At 33.7% G+C, this 17,698-nt stretch overlaps 2 protein-coding genes and 8 non-coding genes across 12 annotated transcripts; 9 read left to right on the top strand and 1 right to left on the bottom strand.

Annotated features, from left to right (window-relative positions):
• Positions 1–1,469: 1,469 nt before the first annotated feature.
• Positions 1,470–5,236, top strand: LOC109155404 (GTP-binding protein SAR1A-like). Of its 3 annotated transcripts, none has more exons than XM_019303105.1 (4): positions 1,470–1,616; positions 1,711–1,904; positions 2,125–2,256; positions 4,692–5,236. In XM_019303105.1, the coding sequence occupies exons 2-4, from the start codon at positions 1,776–1,778 to the stop codon at positions 5,010–5,012; spliced, it is 582 nt and encodes a 193-aa protein (XP_019158650.1). In that variant the 5' UTR covers positions 1,470–1,616; positions 1,711–1,775; the 3' UTR covers positions 5,013–5,236. The 3 variants fall into 3 exon arrangements, with proteins under 3 accessions (XP_019158650.1, XP_019158649.1, XP_019158648.1); XM_019303104.1 differs by having other exon boundaries at positions 1,470–1,620; XM_019303103.1 differs by having other exon boundaries at positions 1,470–1,904.
• A 1,056-nt stretch (positions 5,237–6,292) lies between these two features.
• Positions 6,293–8,000, bottom strand: LOC109155403 (pentatricopeptide repeat-containing protein At1g09190). Its single transcript, XM_019303102.1, has one exon. The coding sequence runs from the start codon at positions 7,887–7,889 to the stop codon at positions 6,441–6,443; it is 1,449 nt and encodes a 482-aa protein (XP_019158647.1). The 5' UTR covers positions 7,890–8,000; the 3' UTR covers positions 6,293–6,440.
• A 1,461-nt stretch (positions 8,001–9,461) lies between these two features.
• On the top strand, positions 9,462–9,533 carry TRNAQ-UUG. Its single transcript has one exon. It is a non-coding gene; the product is annotated as a tRNA-Gln (tRNA).
• An 874-nt stretch (positions 9,534–10,407) lies between these two features.
• Positions 10,408–10,479, top strand: TRNAQ-UUG. Its single transcript has one exon. It is a non-coding gene; the product is annotated as a tRNA-Gln (tRNA).
• A 1,833-nt stretch (positions 10,480–12,312) lies between these two features.
• Positions 12,313–12,384, top strand: TRNAQ-UUG. Its single transcript has one exon. It is a non-coding gene; the product is annotated as a tRNA-Gln (tRNA).
• An 869-nt stretch (positions 12,385–13,253) lies between these two features.
• On the top strand, positions 13,254–13,325 carry TRNAQ-UUG. Its single transcript has one exon. It is a non-coding gene; the product is annotated as a tRNA-Gln (tRNA).
• An 875-nt stretch (positions 13,326–14,200) lies between these two features.
• TRNAQ-UUG lies at positions 14,201–14,272 on the top strand. Its single transcript has one exon. It is a non-coding gene; the product is annotated as a tRNA-Gln (tRNA).
• An 869-nt stretch (positions 14,273–15,141) lies between these two features.
• On the top strand, positions 15,142–15,213 carry TRNAQ-UUG. The gene has a single exon. It is a non-coding gene; the product is annotated as a tRNA-Gln (tRNA).
• Positions 15,214–16,082: 869 nt separating this feature from the next.
• TRNAQ-UUG lies at positions 16,083–16,154 on the top strand. The gene has a single exon. It is a non-coding gene; the product is annotated as a tRNA-Gln (tRNA).
• Positions 16,155–17,036: 882 nt separating this feature from the next.
• Positions 17,037–17,108, top strand: TRNAQ-UUG. Its single transcript has one exon. It is a non-coding gene; the product is annotated as a tRNA-Gln (tRNA).
• Positions 17,109–17,698: the final 590 nt, after the last annotated feature.

Raw genomic sequence — 17,698 nt, 5'->3', positions numbered from 1 at the left:
TGGAAAATATTTTCCAAAGGAAAACATTTTTTTTAAAGTGGAGGAAAATGTTGTTTTCAGGTGTTTGGTTCATGGAATTCATTTTCCATTGGAAAATGAATTCCTCAAATTTCAAGAAAACAAAATCCTTGGTTGGACCAAGGATTTTGTTTTCCATGAAAAAAAAGTGAGATGGATTACTAATTTTACACTTGTTTTCTTTTTTAATTATATTACTCTTATTAATTTGTAGGGACATATAGGTCTTTATACTCCTTATTCATTACAATTTCAAATCTAACTAAATAATAAAATTAGTATTCCCAGTAATTCTTTTTTCACCAACCAAATAATGAAATTCATCTTTCTAATAATTATTTTTTCATAAAATTTCAATTTCACTTCTCTTAAAATATTTTTCGCGAACCAAACCAGCCCTAAATATCATGTACATCTCCTAATCAATTAACTACCTTTGCCCCACCTCCGTCGTTCAATACTAGTCCAATCACATCAGGTTTTCAACCGTCCATTGTCTCATTAAACACCTTCTTGTTTGTGCTCCATAATCATGATTTCTTTAAACAAAATAACTAGTCAAAACTTGTTATCAAATCGCATGAGTTTGTGTTGCACGGGTAAAATATGTCATTTTGAATTGAATTGTATGAATTTGTGTTATTCAAGATCTAAACGCTTTTGATTCAGGTTATATAACATAATCAAGAGAATGTGACATTTTAAAGCTCGCATTCCTATGTTTGGTTCATATTATTTTAGGAAATATAATATTCCTCGGGACTGTCACATTACCTCCACATAAAATTTTGAAGGGGATGTGATTCTCTTCAATTTCTTAAGTTATGTAAGATAACATTGGTTATGTTAGTTTATTATATATATATATATATATATATATATATATTTGTAATTTATTATATATATTTATATATATATATTTATATATATATATACATATATATATATATATATATATATATATATATATATATTTGTAATTATATATTTTTTATTTTTATTATGTTATATTAACATATAAAATAATTTTGTTTCTCAAAGTTCAAGATTTTAGTTAATATTCTAAAATTATGTAATTATATATGATACTGTTATCTTATTTATTTATTTTAATTTTTAAAATTATTAAAATATATAAAAATATGTTAAAGATATTATAGTGTGTGTATAAAAGATAACTCTAAACCAAACATGATTATATTACATACTCCAATTTTAATCAAACGCAGAAATCTAACATTTTCAACAATCTAACATTTTCAACAATCTAACATTTCCTAAGGTAATCTAACATTCTGTGAACCAAATGACCCATTATATTCTTTTTTTAGTTCAATGACTTAATTGCAATTTAGTGCGGAATTAAGTGGCCTAACCCTTATTCCAAAAAAATATAATTTATGGTATATTATTTACTAGTTGCGAAAAGCAACTATTTATGGTTGAGGAATTTGTGAACCGTATAACTGGACAGTGTGGAAGCTGGAAGCATTTGTAAACGGCGATGAACCAAACGCACACCTACGCATTGCTCCAAAATGCGTTAGCGTTTTGAGGAGTTCTCTGTTGAATCAATCGAAAGGGATTGCGAAATCAACGTAGGTAAATCCATCGATTCCACTATTTGTTTTACGCTTCTTTATCCTTTTTCTTCTCCGTTTCTGAAGTTCTAGGGTTTATTCGTCGGATCAGAGGGTTGTCTGCAATCTGGTAGTATTAATTTAATTCACCTCATATATCAACGTATACACGGAAGGATGTTCTTGGTCGATTGGTTCTACGGGATTCTCGCATCGCTGGGCCTGTGGCAGAAGGAGGCTAAAATCTTGTTCTTGGGCCTCGATAATGCTGGCAAAACGACCTTGCTTCACATGTTGAAAGATGAGGTCTCTTCATTTTTTCTGCAATTTCTTTTTTATTTTTATTTTTATTGTTAATTAATCTTCTTATTAATTTAAATATATTTAGATAACAGTTGATTGTATAAACTACTCTGAATACCACTAGGTTTTTCTTTTTAAATATAAACTACTCTGAATACCACTAGGCTTTTGTTTGATGCATTTGTGTGAGTAAATCTCATATTTTTTTTTTTCCATTAAGCAGAGATTAGTCCAACATCAGCCTACACAGTACCCAACATCTGAGGAGCTGAGTATTGGGAAAATCAAGTTTAAGGCTTTTGACTTGGGAGGGCATCAAATTGCCCGCCGCGTTTGGAAGGACTATTATGCTAAGGTATAATTTTTTTATTTTTTATTTTCCATTCATTTGCTTTTCTTATTTTTTCCTCTTTATTGAAATTGAATTACTTCTAGCATCCTATGCATTATAGGAGACTGATTACTGGGGTTCTTGGATCTTTTTGTGTTTCTGTTGTATATTCTGTGAATCTGTGTGCTAGGAGTTGTACTTTCATTATGGGTGCTGCCACTAGCATTATCATTAATTAGCCATGATTATTGTTATTATCTTGCTCATCTTGATTATAATATGTCTCTTGGTTTTTGAGAGCATTTCTGATTAATACTCTAACCAGGTCTCACATGACATTGTATATACTAGGAGTTTCCAGCTTTTACTTGACTGTTAATTCTATGACGAATGATGATAACAAGCTACCAAGGAAAAAAACGTATCACTGTGCTCTTTTGAGTTGTTTGGAATTCACTTTGTAACAGATTACCTTGTGCTAAGTTGAGATGCCCTTCCTTTTCTTTAAATTGTCTGAAGGGAAAAAGTAGTTTTGCATGTGTGGTTTCTGCCAACTGCTTCATATTTTGTCCCTTTTTTTTGTTTTTTTTTTTTTTTTGTTTTTTTTGCTTTGTACACCTGTGCATATAGAAATCTAAGGGCCCGTTTACTTCAGGAAATTGTTCTCTGTTTTTTGTTTTCTAATTGTTCAATTTTCATTATCTTTTTTTGTTTAGAAAACTTGTTTAATAACACTCATTTTTAATTTATTTTTTAGACTAACGTTATAAAATTAACAAGTGTAATTTTGAGTGATTTTTAGACCTTATATTTAAAATACTTTTGGATATGTTTGGTTTAAATGGAATAAATATATTACTTTTAAGTCTAATATATGTAAGATGTTTACATTTGATATCTGAACCAAATTTATATCCGTATATAACGTAACTAAAAATAAACCAATAACCTATTAAGTTCACCTAAAATTTAGTTTCAATAATATTAATATTTTTTGAGCTAATATTTAAAATATTTTTGGATATATTCATTTGAATGAAATGTATATAGATAATTTTTATTTTGAAGTCTAATATATGTGAGATTTCAATATATGATATCCATACCAAACTTGTATTACGAACATAACTAAAAATATTCGAACCAACAATCTATTGAGTTCAATCAAAATCTAAAACTTAGTGTACAGTTCAAGTTTTAATTGTGATAATGTTAATAATGTCTAACTTTAAACGGAAAAAAAATTATATTAGGTTTATATAAGTAAAAGCGAGTAGGAAAGATAGAATATGCTTGATAAGTAAAAGAAGATGGTAATGAATGTAACCATAGTAATTGTTAGACAAGTACTGGCAATATGTGTAAACTGTGTATCTGTATTGCTGTGTGTTTCATGTACAGAAGAGAAATGAAATATATACAAGCTAAGGAAGGTCTTAAGACACTTATTTCAAAAAACAAACCCAAGGGTTGAGAGTAATTCTCTCAACCAAACCTAAGTCCACTAACAGTAATGAATAAATATGTAATTAGATAGTGGTGAGAATGTGATTATAGTGATATGCAGTCAAATAGATGATAGATGATTTTGTTTTCCATTTAGAAAACAGTTTTTAAAAGTTCTCCAGTTTTCTAGAAATTTGGAAAATGTTTTCAGTTTTCAAAATGGAAAACTGTGCTAACATGTTTTCTGTTTTTTGTTCTCCAATTCTTCAGTTTTTCAGAAAAATGGAGAAATTCTCTTGTTAGTAAACGGGCCATAAGTGTTGCCTGCTTTTCATTTTTCACACGCACAGCTATTAATTGACAGAGTAAAATGTGTGTATGCATTAATAATCCCAAATAAATGTACCAGTACTTATTTGATTTATTGGAGGCACATATTGATGATGGGAGTTCACAGATAGCACCTTTTTGTTTTCTCAAAAGGTGTTTCAGTAGCATCTCACCATACAATTGTCTCTTAAACCCAATAAGTCCTTAAACCCAATAAGTCTCTTGGTAGAATTTATATTATAAATCAAAATGGAAAGGCTAAGCGACTCAAAAGAGGGGAGAAAACAGACTGCAGCAAAAGAGAAGGGGAAGGACTAAATTTAGTCAGAGGAAATGCAGTTAAATGAAAACCATGTTGCAAGTAAATTTCTTTGATTATATTTATGTTGTTATCTTTGAATGGATTGTTAATTTGAGTATGTCTCAATTATAGATTATATCTGTTGTTAGAGTTGGCAGTGCTTTGTTTCCTGTGTGGTAAGCAGGCACAGGTGATGAAAAAGAAATCTCTACAGCAGATCACTGGGTTGTAATATCTCATTTCTGTCTTTTCATCTCAATAATTGTCACTGTAAATGCATGTTTTAGTCAGTTTTTGTTTCCTTTGGTACCCTTGGAAGTTCTTACAGTATCTATTTGTCATTTAGCTGAGTTCATAGTGTGGTTTTTAATTTTGCATGAAGGTGGATGCTGTTGTTTACTTGGTGGATGCCTACGATAAAGAAAGATTTGCGGAGTCAAAGAAAGAGCTGGATGCTCTCCTGTCAGATGAGTCTTTGGCTAATGTACCGTTTCTAATTTTGGGTAACAAGATTGACATCCCATATGCTGCCTCAGAAGATGAATTGCAATACCACATGGGGCTGACTGGCATCACCACTGGCAAGGGAAAGGTAAACCTGGCAGACACTAATGTTCGCCCACTTGAGGTATTCATGTGCAGCATAGTCCGCAAAATGGGTTATGGAGAAGGCTTCAAATGGATGTCTCAATACATCAAGTAGATCCATTTCCAAAAAAAAAGTAGATGCAAGTGTTATTTCGTACTCTAGGGCTCTAGGCAAAGAGTGTTTGCCCTTGTGAAAAGTGGTGGTTGAATATATGTCGCCATTGATTTCAGTTTTTGGTGAAATGACAAAGAACCATTTCTGTTACATCATCACCTCTCAAATTTGAGATGGAACATATATTTAGTTCTTTAATGCCATTTCCTTCTTTAGACCTCAGCTAATATATTCAGACATATATTCTCAAGTTTAGGTGTGTATTTGACACTTTTTTTTTCAGTTACCAGAGCCCAAGTACTGTGTTTGAAATAGTTATATGGCCCATGTAGTTGCAGGTATTAAAGTATGCTCCACTCATCAAATAAGAGTTTCAAGAATGAAGATCAGAAGTCAATTGACAATTGTATAAGATTTAGTATATGTTTATTATCTTTTGTTGAGCTCAGTTATTTCCATCCTTCTTCCAATCCTTTTGATAAATTTATACCTTCTAGTCATTCACAAGTGTCATATTTGGTCTTGAGAATCAAGTTTCAAAACATATTTTTAGAAATAGTTTAACATGAACAACAAAAAACAGTCAGTGTTATTCATCATTTCTCTCTTCAGTTTCTTAGAAATGGACACGACCAAAAGGGCCAAATATCAGCATCCATTTTCAGGTTAAACTAGCCACTGTACTATGCATAAAATTCTTTCAGATTTAACTCTATTGTACTCGATTCCACTGCAATTACTTGATTTATATAGGGAAGTATTCATTCAATTTATAGAGAGTCCAACTTCTCGGCTGATTGGCTTACATCTTTTGCAACATCTCTTCCGCCGCCCTTAACTAGAAGGAGCAAGCGCAGTGAACTGTAAATGTGAAAAGATTGGAAGATCTGGCCAAAGAAGGTGATAGCCCTGTAGATTCGTTCCGTACGGTTACAACTCTTATTTGAACGAAGTTAAAAAAATAAGATCAGTCAAACTCAAACGTCTTGATATGTTCCCTCCAATCTAAATTAGTAACCATGACGGCGACAGTGTGGGGATTATGATCAAAATGGGCAGATCTCTTGTGCGCACCGGCATTAATGCCCTGTCTACTGAGCCATTGAGTTATCGTGATTTACATTCTCCCAAATGATCTGTCGGACCAGGGTGTGGGGATCCTTGGGGTTGGGGATTCAATCTTTTGAGGTTAGTATTGCGCTATTCCCCTTTGCAGAGTCTACTTTGTAAGTTTCCAATTTCTTCATCATTAGAACTGAATATCAGTTAGCCTGGTTGCAGAACCTAATGACCGCTACATTCTTAAGGCTTATTGCTTACAGGGACTGCTAATGCTTTATCTGTTTGTGCAGGAGATTCATTACCACATGTAACTGTAAGGGAGCAATACAGGCACCTCCTCAACTAATGTAAGATATAATATAATATCTACCCGACCATACTTTGTCCTGCTTCTTTAATAATGTTCCTTTCTCTCATCAACTCTCTCACCTGCTCAACTTCATCCCATTTTCCTTGCTCTGCATAAATATTGGACAGCAGTACATAATTACCTGAATTCCAAGGTTCAAGACTAATAAGTTCCTTAGCGGTGCATTCTGCTAGTTCCATATCACCATGAGTGCGGAGGGCACTGAGCAAAGAGCCCCACAATGCAGCAGCATTTGGTTTCATTGGCATGGATTTTATCAAATCATATGCCTCTTTCACATGTCCATTACGGCCCAAGAGATCAACCATGCATCCATAATGCTCGAGTGTTGGCTCAATATCATAATTTGTGATCATTGAAGCAAACAAATCTCGGCCTCTTTGCACCAAACCTGCATGAGTGCAACATGCTAAAACCCCCACAAAAGTTGATTCGTTAGGCCTCGTGCCTTCACTTATCATATTGTCGAACAACTGAACCCCAAGTTCAGCCTTCCCATTGAAAGCCAAACCGGAGATCATTGCATTCCAAGAAACAACATTCTTTCCAGCCATGTCCTTGAATATTAGAGAGGCAGGCTCCAAATCCCCACATTTGCAGTAAAAGTCAACCAATGCATTGCCTACAGATACATAGTCACCTATAAGACCTTTAGAGTCAACATAAGAATGAATCCAACTCCCCACTTCAATTTCTCCCAAACGAGCACAGATTGGCAAAACTGTGACCACAGTAGCTTCATCAGCCTCAAATCCATTGTCATTCATCTCACTGAAGAGCTCCAAAGCCTCCTTATCCCTCCCACCTCGAGCTAAGCACGAAATCATCAGATTCCAAGAAACAACGCTCCTCTCATCCATTTGCCTAAACACCCTCAAGCCCATCTCCACATTCCCACTTCTACAATACCCTTGAACCATCAAATTCCAAACAATCACATCTCTTGGAGACATTTCATCGAACACCCTCTTTGCATCCACCATTCGGTCACAGCTCGAGTACAGCTCCACAATCCCAATACCTATGGACGTGAACCTATGAAAACCAAGCACAATGGCTTCTTTGTGAACTGCTTGGCCCAATCGGATATCTGGGAGATTCGAACACGCCTTGAGCAAAGGCGCAAGCGTGTACTCATCCGCCCAAATTCCACGATTCTTCATACCGGAAAAGAGCGCAATGGAGTTAAGAAAGGGGCCACAAAGAGAGAAGCCCTTTATCATGGAATTGAAGAGAAAAATGTTGGGGTATGGGAAGCGTTGGAAGATGATATTTGCGTAGTCCATCTTGTTGTGCGACCCGCAAACGGAGACAAAGTGGGAGAGGACTTGATTGGAATTGTGCAAGAGGTGGCGTAAGATGTGGGCGTGGATTTGGGTAAGATGGGTTCGGGTGTTTTGGCCGTGTAGGAGGCTGAGGATCCGCCGCTCAACCGCTCGCCTCATCTCATCTGCGCTCGGCAAGGATGTCAAATGTCGTCAACTGCGCAGATGTTAAATTTTAGCGCCAACTCTGGTTATCACTTCTATGCCTGCCTTCTTTACTTCTGTAAACTTACTTTCCCAAACTACAATCTTTCTATGATGAATCCACAAAGAGCATCCTCATCAGTAGCTTTTAAGTAATTTTTTGTGAGACAAAATGTAAGAGGTTGGAGATAGAAAGGACAAAAGGAAAAATAGTCTTGCAATAATTTTTTGTTTTGAATGTGGGCCTCACTAAAATAAATAAATAAATAAAAACAAAAGTAACACGTACCAGTAGTGCTCTCGCGTTGAGGATGGTCGCCAATTGACTTTTTTCTTCCATCCTCTTTTCTATTGACTCCAAAAAATTTGTAAAAAAAACTAGATCAAAGACTGGGGTTCTGGAGATTTGAAGGTTCACTTTGATGGAAATCCATTGAGCCAAGATAAAACCACACAAACACTGACGAGAAGGGAAACACAAGACAAAAACGGAAGAGGGCAAGTTACATAGAACAAAGATAAACGGCTAGCCAGGAGAGAAGGTAGAAGGAACCCCTAGTACAGGTCAAAATTGCAAATTGCAATTGTGGCGTTGTTTGAGGTTCCATGATGTAGTAGTTAGCACTCTGGACTTTGAATCCAGTAACCTGGGTTCGGAAAAAAATCAAATTCATTACCGTTGTATGAGTTCTGTTTTCTAGTGTCATTTTCTATACACTAGTTTCATTATGTTCTGGTTTTAGTTTCATTATAGTAACATTGAAATGTCATTTTAATAACACTCTATTCCTGCTATCCAATTTCATTTTATACACACAATAACATTCATTATAGCAATAATAAAGTATCACTTTAATTATATTACAAGTTCATGTGACAATATGCATATCTATGTGATTTTTTCTATTCAGATTCATTTTATACATACAATAGGGTTTATTATAGCAACGATAAAATGTCATTTTAATTGTACTATAAGTTTTTTGACAATATACATATTTGAATGAGTTCTGCTATAATTGTTTTTTGACTACTACTGACTTTGTTACAATGTAGTATCTGTCCATACAGACCTTTTCAACCTATTTAAGCACAAAGACAATATACATATTTGAATGAGCTCTAGTATTCAGTTTCATTTTTACACACAATAGGTTCTTTATAACAACACTAAGTAATATTTAAATTCTACTATAGGTTCATTTGACAATAAACATATCCGTAACGTGATACACCATCCTCCTCATCAACACTAATCAAGAGGGATGCATAGACATCTCTAGGGCCTCAGAAGAGGGGTGAGGGCTCACCAGTTGCCTAGATGAGCTAGATCAAAGACTGGGGTTCTGGGGATTTGAAGGTTCACCTTGATGGGAATCCAGTGAGATAAAATAAAATCAGAGAAACACTGACGAGAAAGGAAATACAAGACAAAAATGGAAGAGGGCTAGTTACTTAGAACAAGGAGAAACGGCTAGCCATGACAGAAATTAGAAGGAACACCTAGTACAGTTCAAAATTGCAAATTGCAATCGTGGCATTGTTTGAGGTTCCATGGTGTAGTGGTTAGCACTCTGGACTTTGAATCCAGTGACCTGGGTTCGACTTCCGGTGGGACCTTCTTGTAATTACACGTAGTTACATTTTTTATACACTAGTTTCATTATGCTCTGTTTTTTTTAGTTTCATTATAGTAACATTGAAATATCATTTTAATTACACTCTATTCTCTGCTATCCAATTTCATTTATACACACAATAACATTCATTATAGCAACAATAAAGTATCGCTTTAATTATATTACAAGCTCATGTGACAATATGCATATCTATATGATTTTTTCTATTCAGATTCATTTTATACATACAATAGGGTTTATTATAGCAACGTTAAAATGTCATTTTAATTGTACTATAGGTTTTTTTGACAATATACATATTTGAATGAGTTCTGGTATAATTGTTTTTTGAGTACTACTGACTTTGTTATAGTGTAGTATTTGTCCATACATACCTTCTCAACCTACTTAAGCTCAAAGACAATATACATCTTTGAATGAGCTCTAGTATTCAGTTTCATTTTTACACAAAATAGGTTATTTATAACAACACTAAAGTAATTTTTTAATTCTACTATAGGTTCATTTGACAATAAACATATCCATAACATGATACACCATCCTCCTCATCAACACTAATCAAGAGGGCTGCATAGACATCTCCAGGGCCTCAAAAGAGAGGTGAGGGCTCACCAGTTGCCTAGATGAGGTAGATCAAAGACTGGGGTTCTGGGGATTTGAAGGTTCATCTTGATGGAAATTCATTGATCGAGACAAGATAAAATCAGAGAAACACTGACGAGAAAGGATACACAAGACAAAAATGGAAGAGGGCTAGTTACTTAGAACAAGGAGAAACGGCTAGCCATGACAGATACTAGAAGGAACACCTAGTACAGTTCAAAATTGCAAATTGCAATCGTGGCATTCTTTTAGGTTCCATGGTGTAGTGGTTAGCACTCTGGACTTTGAATCCAGTGACCTGGGTTCGACTCCCGGTGGGACCTTCTTGTAATTACACGTGGCTACATTATTTATACACTAGTTTCATTATGCTCTGTTTTTTTAGTTTCATTATAGTAACATTGAAATATCATTTTAATTACACTCTATTCTCTGCTATCCAATTTCATTTTATACACACAACAACATTCATTATAGCAACAATAAAGTATCACTTTAATTAGATTACAAGTTCATGTGACAATATGCATATCTATATGATTTTTTCTATTCAGATTCATTTTATACATACAATAGGGTTTATTATAGCAACGTTAAAATGTCATTTTAATTGTACTATAGGTTTGTTTTTTTTTTTTTTTTTACAATATACATATTTGAATGAGTTCTGCTATAATTGTTTTTTGACTACTACTGACTTTGTTACAATGTAGTATCTGTCCATACAGACCATTTCAACCTACTTAAGCACAAAGACAATATACATATTTGAATGAACTCTAGTATTCAGTTTCATTTTTACACACAATAGGTTTTTTATAACAACACTAAAGTAATATTTTAATTCTACTATAGGTTCATTTGACAATAAACGTATCCGAAATGTGATACACAATCCTCCTCATCAACACTAATCAAGAGGGCTGCATAGACATCTTCAGGGCCTCAGAAGAGGGGTGAGGGCTCACCAGTTGCCTAGATGAGGTAGATCAAAGACTGGGGTTCTGGGATTTGAAGGTTCATCTTGATGGAAATTCATTGATCGAGACAAGATAAAATCAGAGAAACACTGACGAGAAAGGAAACACAAGACAAAAATGGAATATGCTAGTTACTTAGAACAAGGAGAAATGGCTAGCCATGAGAGAAGCTAGAAGGAACACCTAGTACAGTTCAAAATTGCAAATTGCAATTGTGGCATTGTTTGAGGTTCCATGGTGTAGTGGTTAGCACTTTGGACTTTGAATTCAGTAACCTGGGTTCGACTCTTGGTAGGACCTTTTTGTAATTATAATTACACGTGGCTACATTTTTTATAAACACTAGTTTCATTATGCTCTGTTTTTTAGTTTCATTATAGTAACATTGAAATATCATTTTAATTACACTCTATTCTCTGCTATCCAGTTTCATTTTATACACACAATAACATTCATTATAGCAACAATAAAGTATCACTTTAATTATATTACAAGTTCATGTGACAATATCCATATCTATATGATTTTTTCTATTTAGATTCATTTTATACATACAATAGGTTTTATTATAGCAACGATATAATGTCATTTTAATTGTACTATAAGTTTTTTTTACAATATACATATTTGAATGAGTTCTGCTATAATTGTTTTTTGACTACTACTGACTTTGTTACAATGTAGTATCTGTCCATACAGACCTTTTCAACCAACTTAAGCACAAAAATAATATACATATTTGAATGAGCTCTAGTATTCAGTTTCATTTTTACACACAATAGGTTCTTTATAACAACACTAAGTAATATTTAAATTCTACTTTAGGTTCATTTGACAATAAACATATCCGTAACGTGATACACCATCCTCCTCATCAACACTAATCAAGAGGGATGCATAGACATCTCCAGGGCCTCAGAAGAGGGGTGAGGGCTCACCAGTTGCCTAGATGAGCTAGATCAAAGACTGGGGTTCTGGGGATTTGAAGGTTCACCTTGATGGGAATCCAGTGAGATATAATAAAATCAGAGAAACACTGACGAGAAAGGAAACACAAGACAAAAATGGAAGAGGGCTAGTTACTTAGAACAGTGAGAAACGGCTAGCCATGACAGAAACTAGAAGGAACACCTAGTACAGTTCAAAATTGCAAATTGCAATAATGGCATTGTTTGAGGTGCCATAGTGTAGTGGTTAGCACTTTGGACTTTGAATCCAATGACCTGGGTTCGACTCTTGGTGGAACCTTTTTGTAATTACACGTTGCTACATTTTTTATACACTAGTTTCATTATGCTCTGTTTTTTTAGTTTCATTATAGTAACATTGAAATATCATTTTAATTACACTCTATTCTCAGCTATCCAATTTCATTTATACACACAATAACATTCATTATAGCAACAATAAAGTATCGTTTTAATTATATTACAAGCTCATGTGACAATATGCATATCTATATGATTTTTTCTATTCAGATTCATTTTATACATACAATAGGGTTTATTATAGCAACGTTAAAATGTCATTTTAATTGTACTATAGGTTTTTTTGACAATATACATATTTGAATGAGTTCTGGTATAATTGTTTTTTGAGTACTACTGACTTTGTTATAGTGTAGTATTTGTCCATACATACCTTCTCAACCTACTTAAGCTCAAAGACAATATACATCTTTGAATGAGCTCTAGTATTCAGTTTCATTTTTACACAAAATAGGTTATTTATAACAACACTAAAGTAATTTTTTAATTCTACTATAGGTTCATTTGACAATAAACATATCCATAACATGATACACCATCCTCCTCATCAACACTAATCAAGAGGGCTGCATAGACATCTCCAGGGCCTCAAAAGAGAGGTGCGGGCTCACCAATTGCCTAAATGAGGTAGATCAAAGACTAGGGTACTGGGGATTTGAAGGTTCACCTTGAAGGGAATCAATTGAGATAAGATAAAATCAGAGAAACACTGACGAGAAAGGAAACACAAGACAAAAATGGAAGAGGGCTAGTTACTTAGAACAAGGAGAAACGGCTAGCCATGAGAGAAGCTAGAAGGAACACCTAGTACAGTTCAAAACAGCAAATTGTAATTGTGGCATTGTTTGAGGTTCCATGGTGTAGTCGTTAGCACTCTGGACTTTGAATCTAGTGACCTGGGTTCGACTCTCGGTGGGACCTTCTTGTAATTACACGTGGCTACATTTTTTATACACTAGTTTCATTATGCTCTGTTTTTTTAGTTTCAATATAGTAACATTGAAATATCATTTTAATTACACTCTATTCTCTGCTATCCAATTTAATTTTATACACACAATAACATTCATTATAGCAACAATAAAGTATCACTTTAATTAGATTACAAGTTCATGTGACAATATGCATATCTATATGATTTTTTATATTCAGATTCATTTTATACATACAATAGGGTTTATTATAGCAACGTTAAAATGTCATTTTAATTGTACTATAGGTTTTTTTTTACAATATACATATTTGAATGAGTTCTGCTATAATTGTTTTTTGACTACTACTGACTTTGTTACAATGTAGTATCTGTCCATACAGACCATTTCAACCTACTTAAGCACAAAGACAATATACATATTTGAATGAACTCTAGTATTCAGTTTCATTTTTACACACAATAGGTTTTTTATAACAACACTAAAGTAATATTTTAATTCTACTATAGGTTCATTTGACAATAAACATATCCGAAATGTGATACACAATCCTCCTCATCAACACTAATCAAGAGGGCTGCATAGACATCTTCAGGGCCTCAGAAGAGGGGTGAGGGCTCACCAGTTGCCTAGATGAGGTAGATCAAAGACTGGGGTTCTGGGGATTTGAAGGTTCATCTTGATGGAAATTCATTGATCGAGACAAGATAAAATCAGAGAAACACTGACGAGAAAGGATACACAAGACAAAAATGGAAGAGGGCTAGTTACTTAGAACAAGGAGAAACGGCTAGCCATGACAGATACTAGAAGGAACACCTAGTACAGTTCAAAATTGCAAATTGCAATCGTGGCATTCTTTTAGGTTCCATGGTGTAGTGGTTAGCACTCTGGACTTTGAATCCAGTGACCTGGGTTCGACTCCCGGTGGGACCTTCTTGTAATTACACGTGGCTACATTTTTTATACACTAGTTTCATTATGCTCTGTTTTTTTAGTTTCATTATAGTAACATTGAAATATCATTTTAATTACACTCTATTCTCTGCTATCCAATTTCATTTATACACATAATAACATTCATTATAGCAACAATAAAGTATCGCTTTAATTATATTACAAGCTCATGTGACAATATGCATATCTATATGAGTTTTTCTATTCAGATTCATTTTATACATACAATAGGGTTTATTATAGCAACGTTAAAATGTCATTTTAATTGTACTATAGGTTTTTTTGACAATATAAATATTTGAATGAGTTCTGCTATAATTGTTTTTTGAGTACTACTGACTTTGTTATAGTGTAGTATTTGTCCATACATACCTTATCAACCTACTTAAGCACAAAGACAATATACATCTTTGAATGAGCTCTAGTATTCAGTTTCATTTTTACACAAAATAGGTTATTTATAACAACACTAAAGTAATTTTTTAATTCTACTATAGGTTCATTTGACAATAAACATATCCGTAACATGATACACCATCCTCCTCATCAACACTAATCAAGAGGGCTGCATAGACATCTCCAAGGCCTCAAAAGAGAGGTGAGAGCTCACCAATTGCCTAGATGAGGTAGATCAAAGACTAGGGTACTGGGGATTTGAAGGTTCACCTTGATGGGAATCAATTGAGATAAGATAAAATCAGAGAAACACTGACGAGAAACGAAACACAAGACAAAAATGGAAGAGGGCTAGTTACTTAGAACAAGGAGAAACGGCTAGCCCTGAGAGAAGCTAGAAGGAACACCTAGTACAGTTCAAAAACGCAAATTGTAATTGTGGCATTGTTTGAGGTTCCATGGTGTAGTGGTTAGCACTCTGGACTTTGAATCCAGTGACCTGGGTTCGACTCCCGGTGGGACCTTCTTGTAATTACACGTGGCTACATTTTTTATACACTAGTTTCATTATGCTCTGTTTTTTTAGTTTCAATATAGTAACATTGAAATATTATTTTAATTACACTCTATTCTCTGCTATCCAATTTAATTTTATACACACAATAACATTCATTATAGCAACAATAAAGTATCACTTTAATTATATTACAAGTTCATGTGACAATATGCATATCTATATGATTTTTTCTATTCAGATTCATTTTATACATACAATAGGGTTTATTATAGCAACGTTAGAATGTCATTTTAATTGTACTATAGGTTTTTTTTACAATATACATATTTGAATGAGTTCTGCTATAATTGTTTTTTGACTACTACTGACTTTGTTACAATGTAGTATCTGTCCATACAGACCATTTCAACCAACTTAAGCTCAAAGACAATATACATCTTTGAATGAGCTCTAGTATTCAGTTTCATTTTTACACACAATAGGTTTTTTATAACAACACTAAAGTAATATTTTAATTCTACTATAGGTTCATTTGACAATAAACATATCCGAAATGTGATACACAATCCTCCTCATCAACACTAATCAAGAGGGCTGCATAGACATCTCCAGGGCCTCAGAAGAGGGGTGAGGGCTCACCAATTGCCTAGATGAGGTAGATCAAAGACTGGGGTTCTGGGGATTTGAAGGTTCATCTTGATGGAAAATCATTGGGATAAGATAAAATCAGAGAAACACTGACGAGAAAGGAAACACAAGACAAAAATGGAAGATGCTAGTTACTTATAACAAGGAGAAACAGCTAGCCATGAGAGAAGCTAGAAGGAACACCTAGTACAGTTCAAAAGTGCAAATTGCAATCGTAGCATTGTTTGAGGTTCCATGGTGTTATGGTTAGCACTTTGGATTTTGAATCCAGTGACCTGGGTTCGACTCCCGGTAGGACCTTCTTGTAATTATTATAATTACACGTGGCTACATTTTTTATAAACACTAGTTTCATTTTGCTCTGTTTTTTAGTTTCATTATAATAACATTGAAATATCATTTTAATTACACTCTATTCTCTGCTATCCAATTTCATTTTATACACACAATAACATTCATTATAGCAAGAATAAAGTATCACTTTAATTATATTACAAGTTCATGTGACAATATGCATATCAATATGATTTTTCTATTCAGATTCATTTTATACATACAATAGGGTTTATTATAGCAATGTTAAAATGTCATTTTAATTGTACTATAGTTTTTTTTTTTAACAATATACATATTTGAATGAGTTCTGCTATAATTGTTTTTTTCAGTACTACTGACTTTGTTATAGTGTAGTATATGTCCATACATACCTTCTCAACCTACTTAAGCACAAAGACAATATACATCTTTGAATGAGCTCTATTATTCAGTTTCATTTTTACACACAATAGGTTCTTTATAACAACACTAAAGTATTATTTTAATTCTACTATAGGTTCATTTGACAATAAACATATCCGTAACGTGATACACCATCCTCCTCATCAACACTAATCAAGAGGGCTGCATAGACATCTTTAGCGCCTCAGAAGAGGGGTGAGGGCTCACCAGTTGCCAAGATGAGCTAGATCAAAGACTGGAATTCTGGGGATTTGAAGGTTCACCTTGATGGAAATCCAGTGAGATAAGATAAAATCAGAGAAACGCAGACGAGAAAGGAAACACAAGACAAAAATGGAAGAGGGCTAGTTACTTAGAACAAGGAGAAACGGCTAGCCATGAGAGAAACTAGAAGGAACACCTAGTACAGTTCAAAATTGCAAAATGCAATCTAATATTATTTGAGGTTCCATGGTGTAGTGGTTAGCACTCTGGACTTTGAATCTAGTGACCTGGGTTCGACTCCCGATGGGACTTACTTGTAATTACACATGGCTTCATTTTTTATACACTAGTTTCATTATGCTCTGTTTTTAAGTTTCATTATAGTAACATTGAAATATCATTTTAATTATACTCAATTATTTGCTATCCAATTTCATTTTATACACACAATAACATTCATTATAGCAACAATAAAGTATTACTTTAATTATATTGCAAGTTCATGTGACAATATGCATATCTATATGATTTTTTTCTATTCAGATTCATTTTATACATACAATAGGGTTATTATAGCAACGTTAAAATGTCAATTTAATTGTACTATAGGTTTTTTTTACAATATACATATTTGAATGAGTTCTGCTATAATTGTTTTTTGACTACTACTGACTTTGTTACAATGTAGTATCTCTCCATACAGACCATTTCAACCTACTTAAGCACAAAGACAATATACATCTTTGAATGAGCTCTAGTATTCAGTTTCATTTTTACACACAATAGGTTATTTATAACAACACTAAAGAAATTTTTTAATTCTACTATAGGTTCATTTGATGTTAAACATATCCGTAACGTCATACACAATCCTCCTCATCAACACTAATCAAGAGGGCTGC

Source organism: Ipomoea nil, unplaced genomic scaffold, assembly GCF_001879475.1.
Source record: "Ipomoea nil cultivar Tokyo-kokei standard unplaced genomic scaffold, Asagao_1.1 scaffold2701, whole genome shotgun sequence".
NCBI classification, from domain to species: Eukaryota; Viridiplantae; Streptophyta; class Magnoliopsida; order Solanales; family Convolvulaceae; genus Ipomoea; species Ipomoea nil.
Note: the sequence above shows the minus strand (reverse complement) of the source record. Positions and strands in the feature narration are given on the sequence as shown.

Excerpts from the sequence above, each read along its gene's own strand:
- LOC109155404 (XM_019303105.1), top strand. The coding sequence starts at position 1,776 with ATGTTCTTGGTCGATTGGTTCTACGGGATTCTCGCATCGCTGGGCCTG. Across the intron at positions 1,905-2,124 it reads TTCACATGTTGAAAGATGAG|AGATTAGTCCAACATCAGCC; the intron begins GTCTCTTCATTT and ends TCCATTAAGCAG. Across the intron at positions 2,257-4,691 it reads GGAAGGACTATTATGCTAAG|GTGGATGCTGTTGTTTACTT; the intron begins GTATAATTTTTT and ends TTTTGCATGAAG.
- LOC109155403 (XM_019303102.1), bottom strand. The coding sequence starts at position 7,889 with ATGAGGCGAGCGGTTGAGCGGCGGATCCTCAGCCTCCTACACGGCCAA.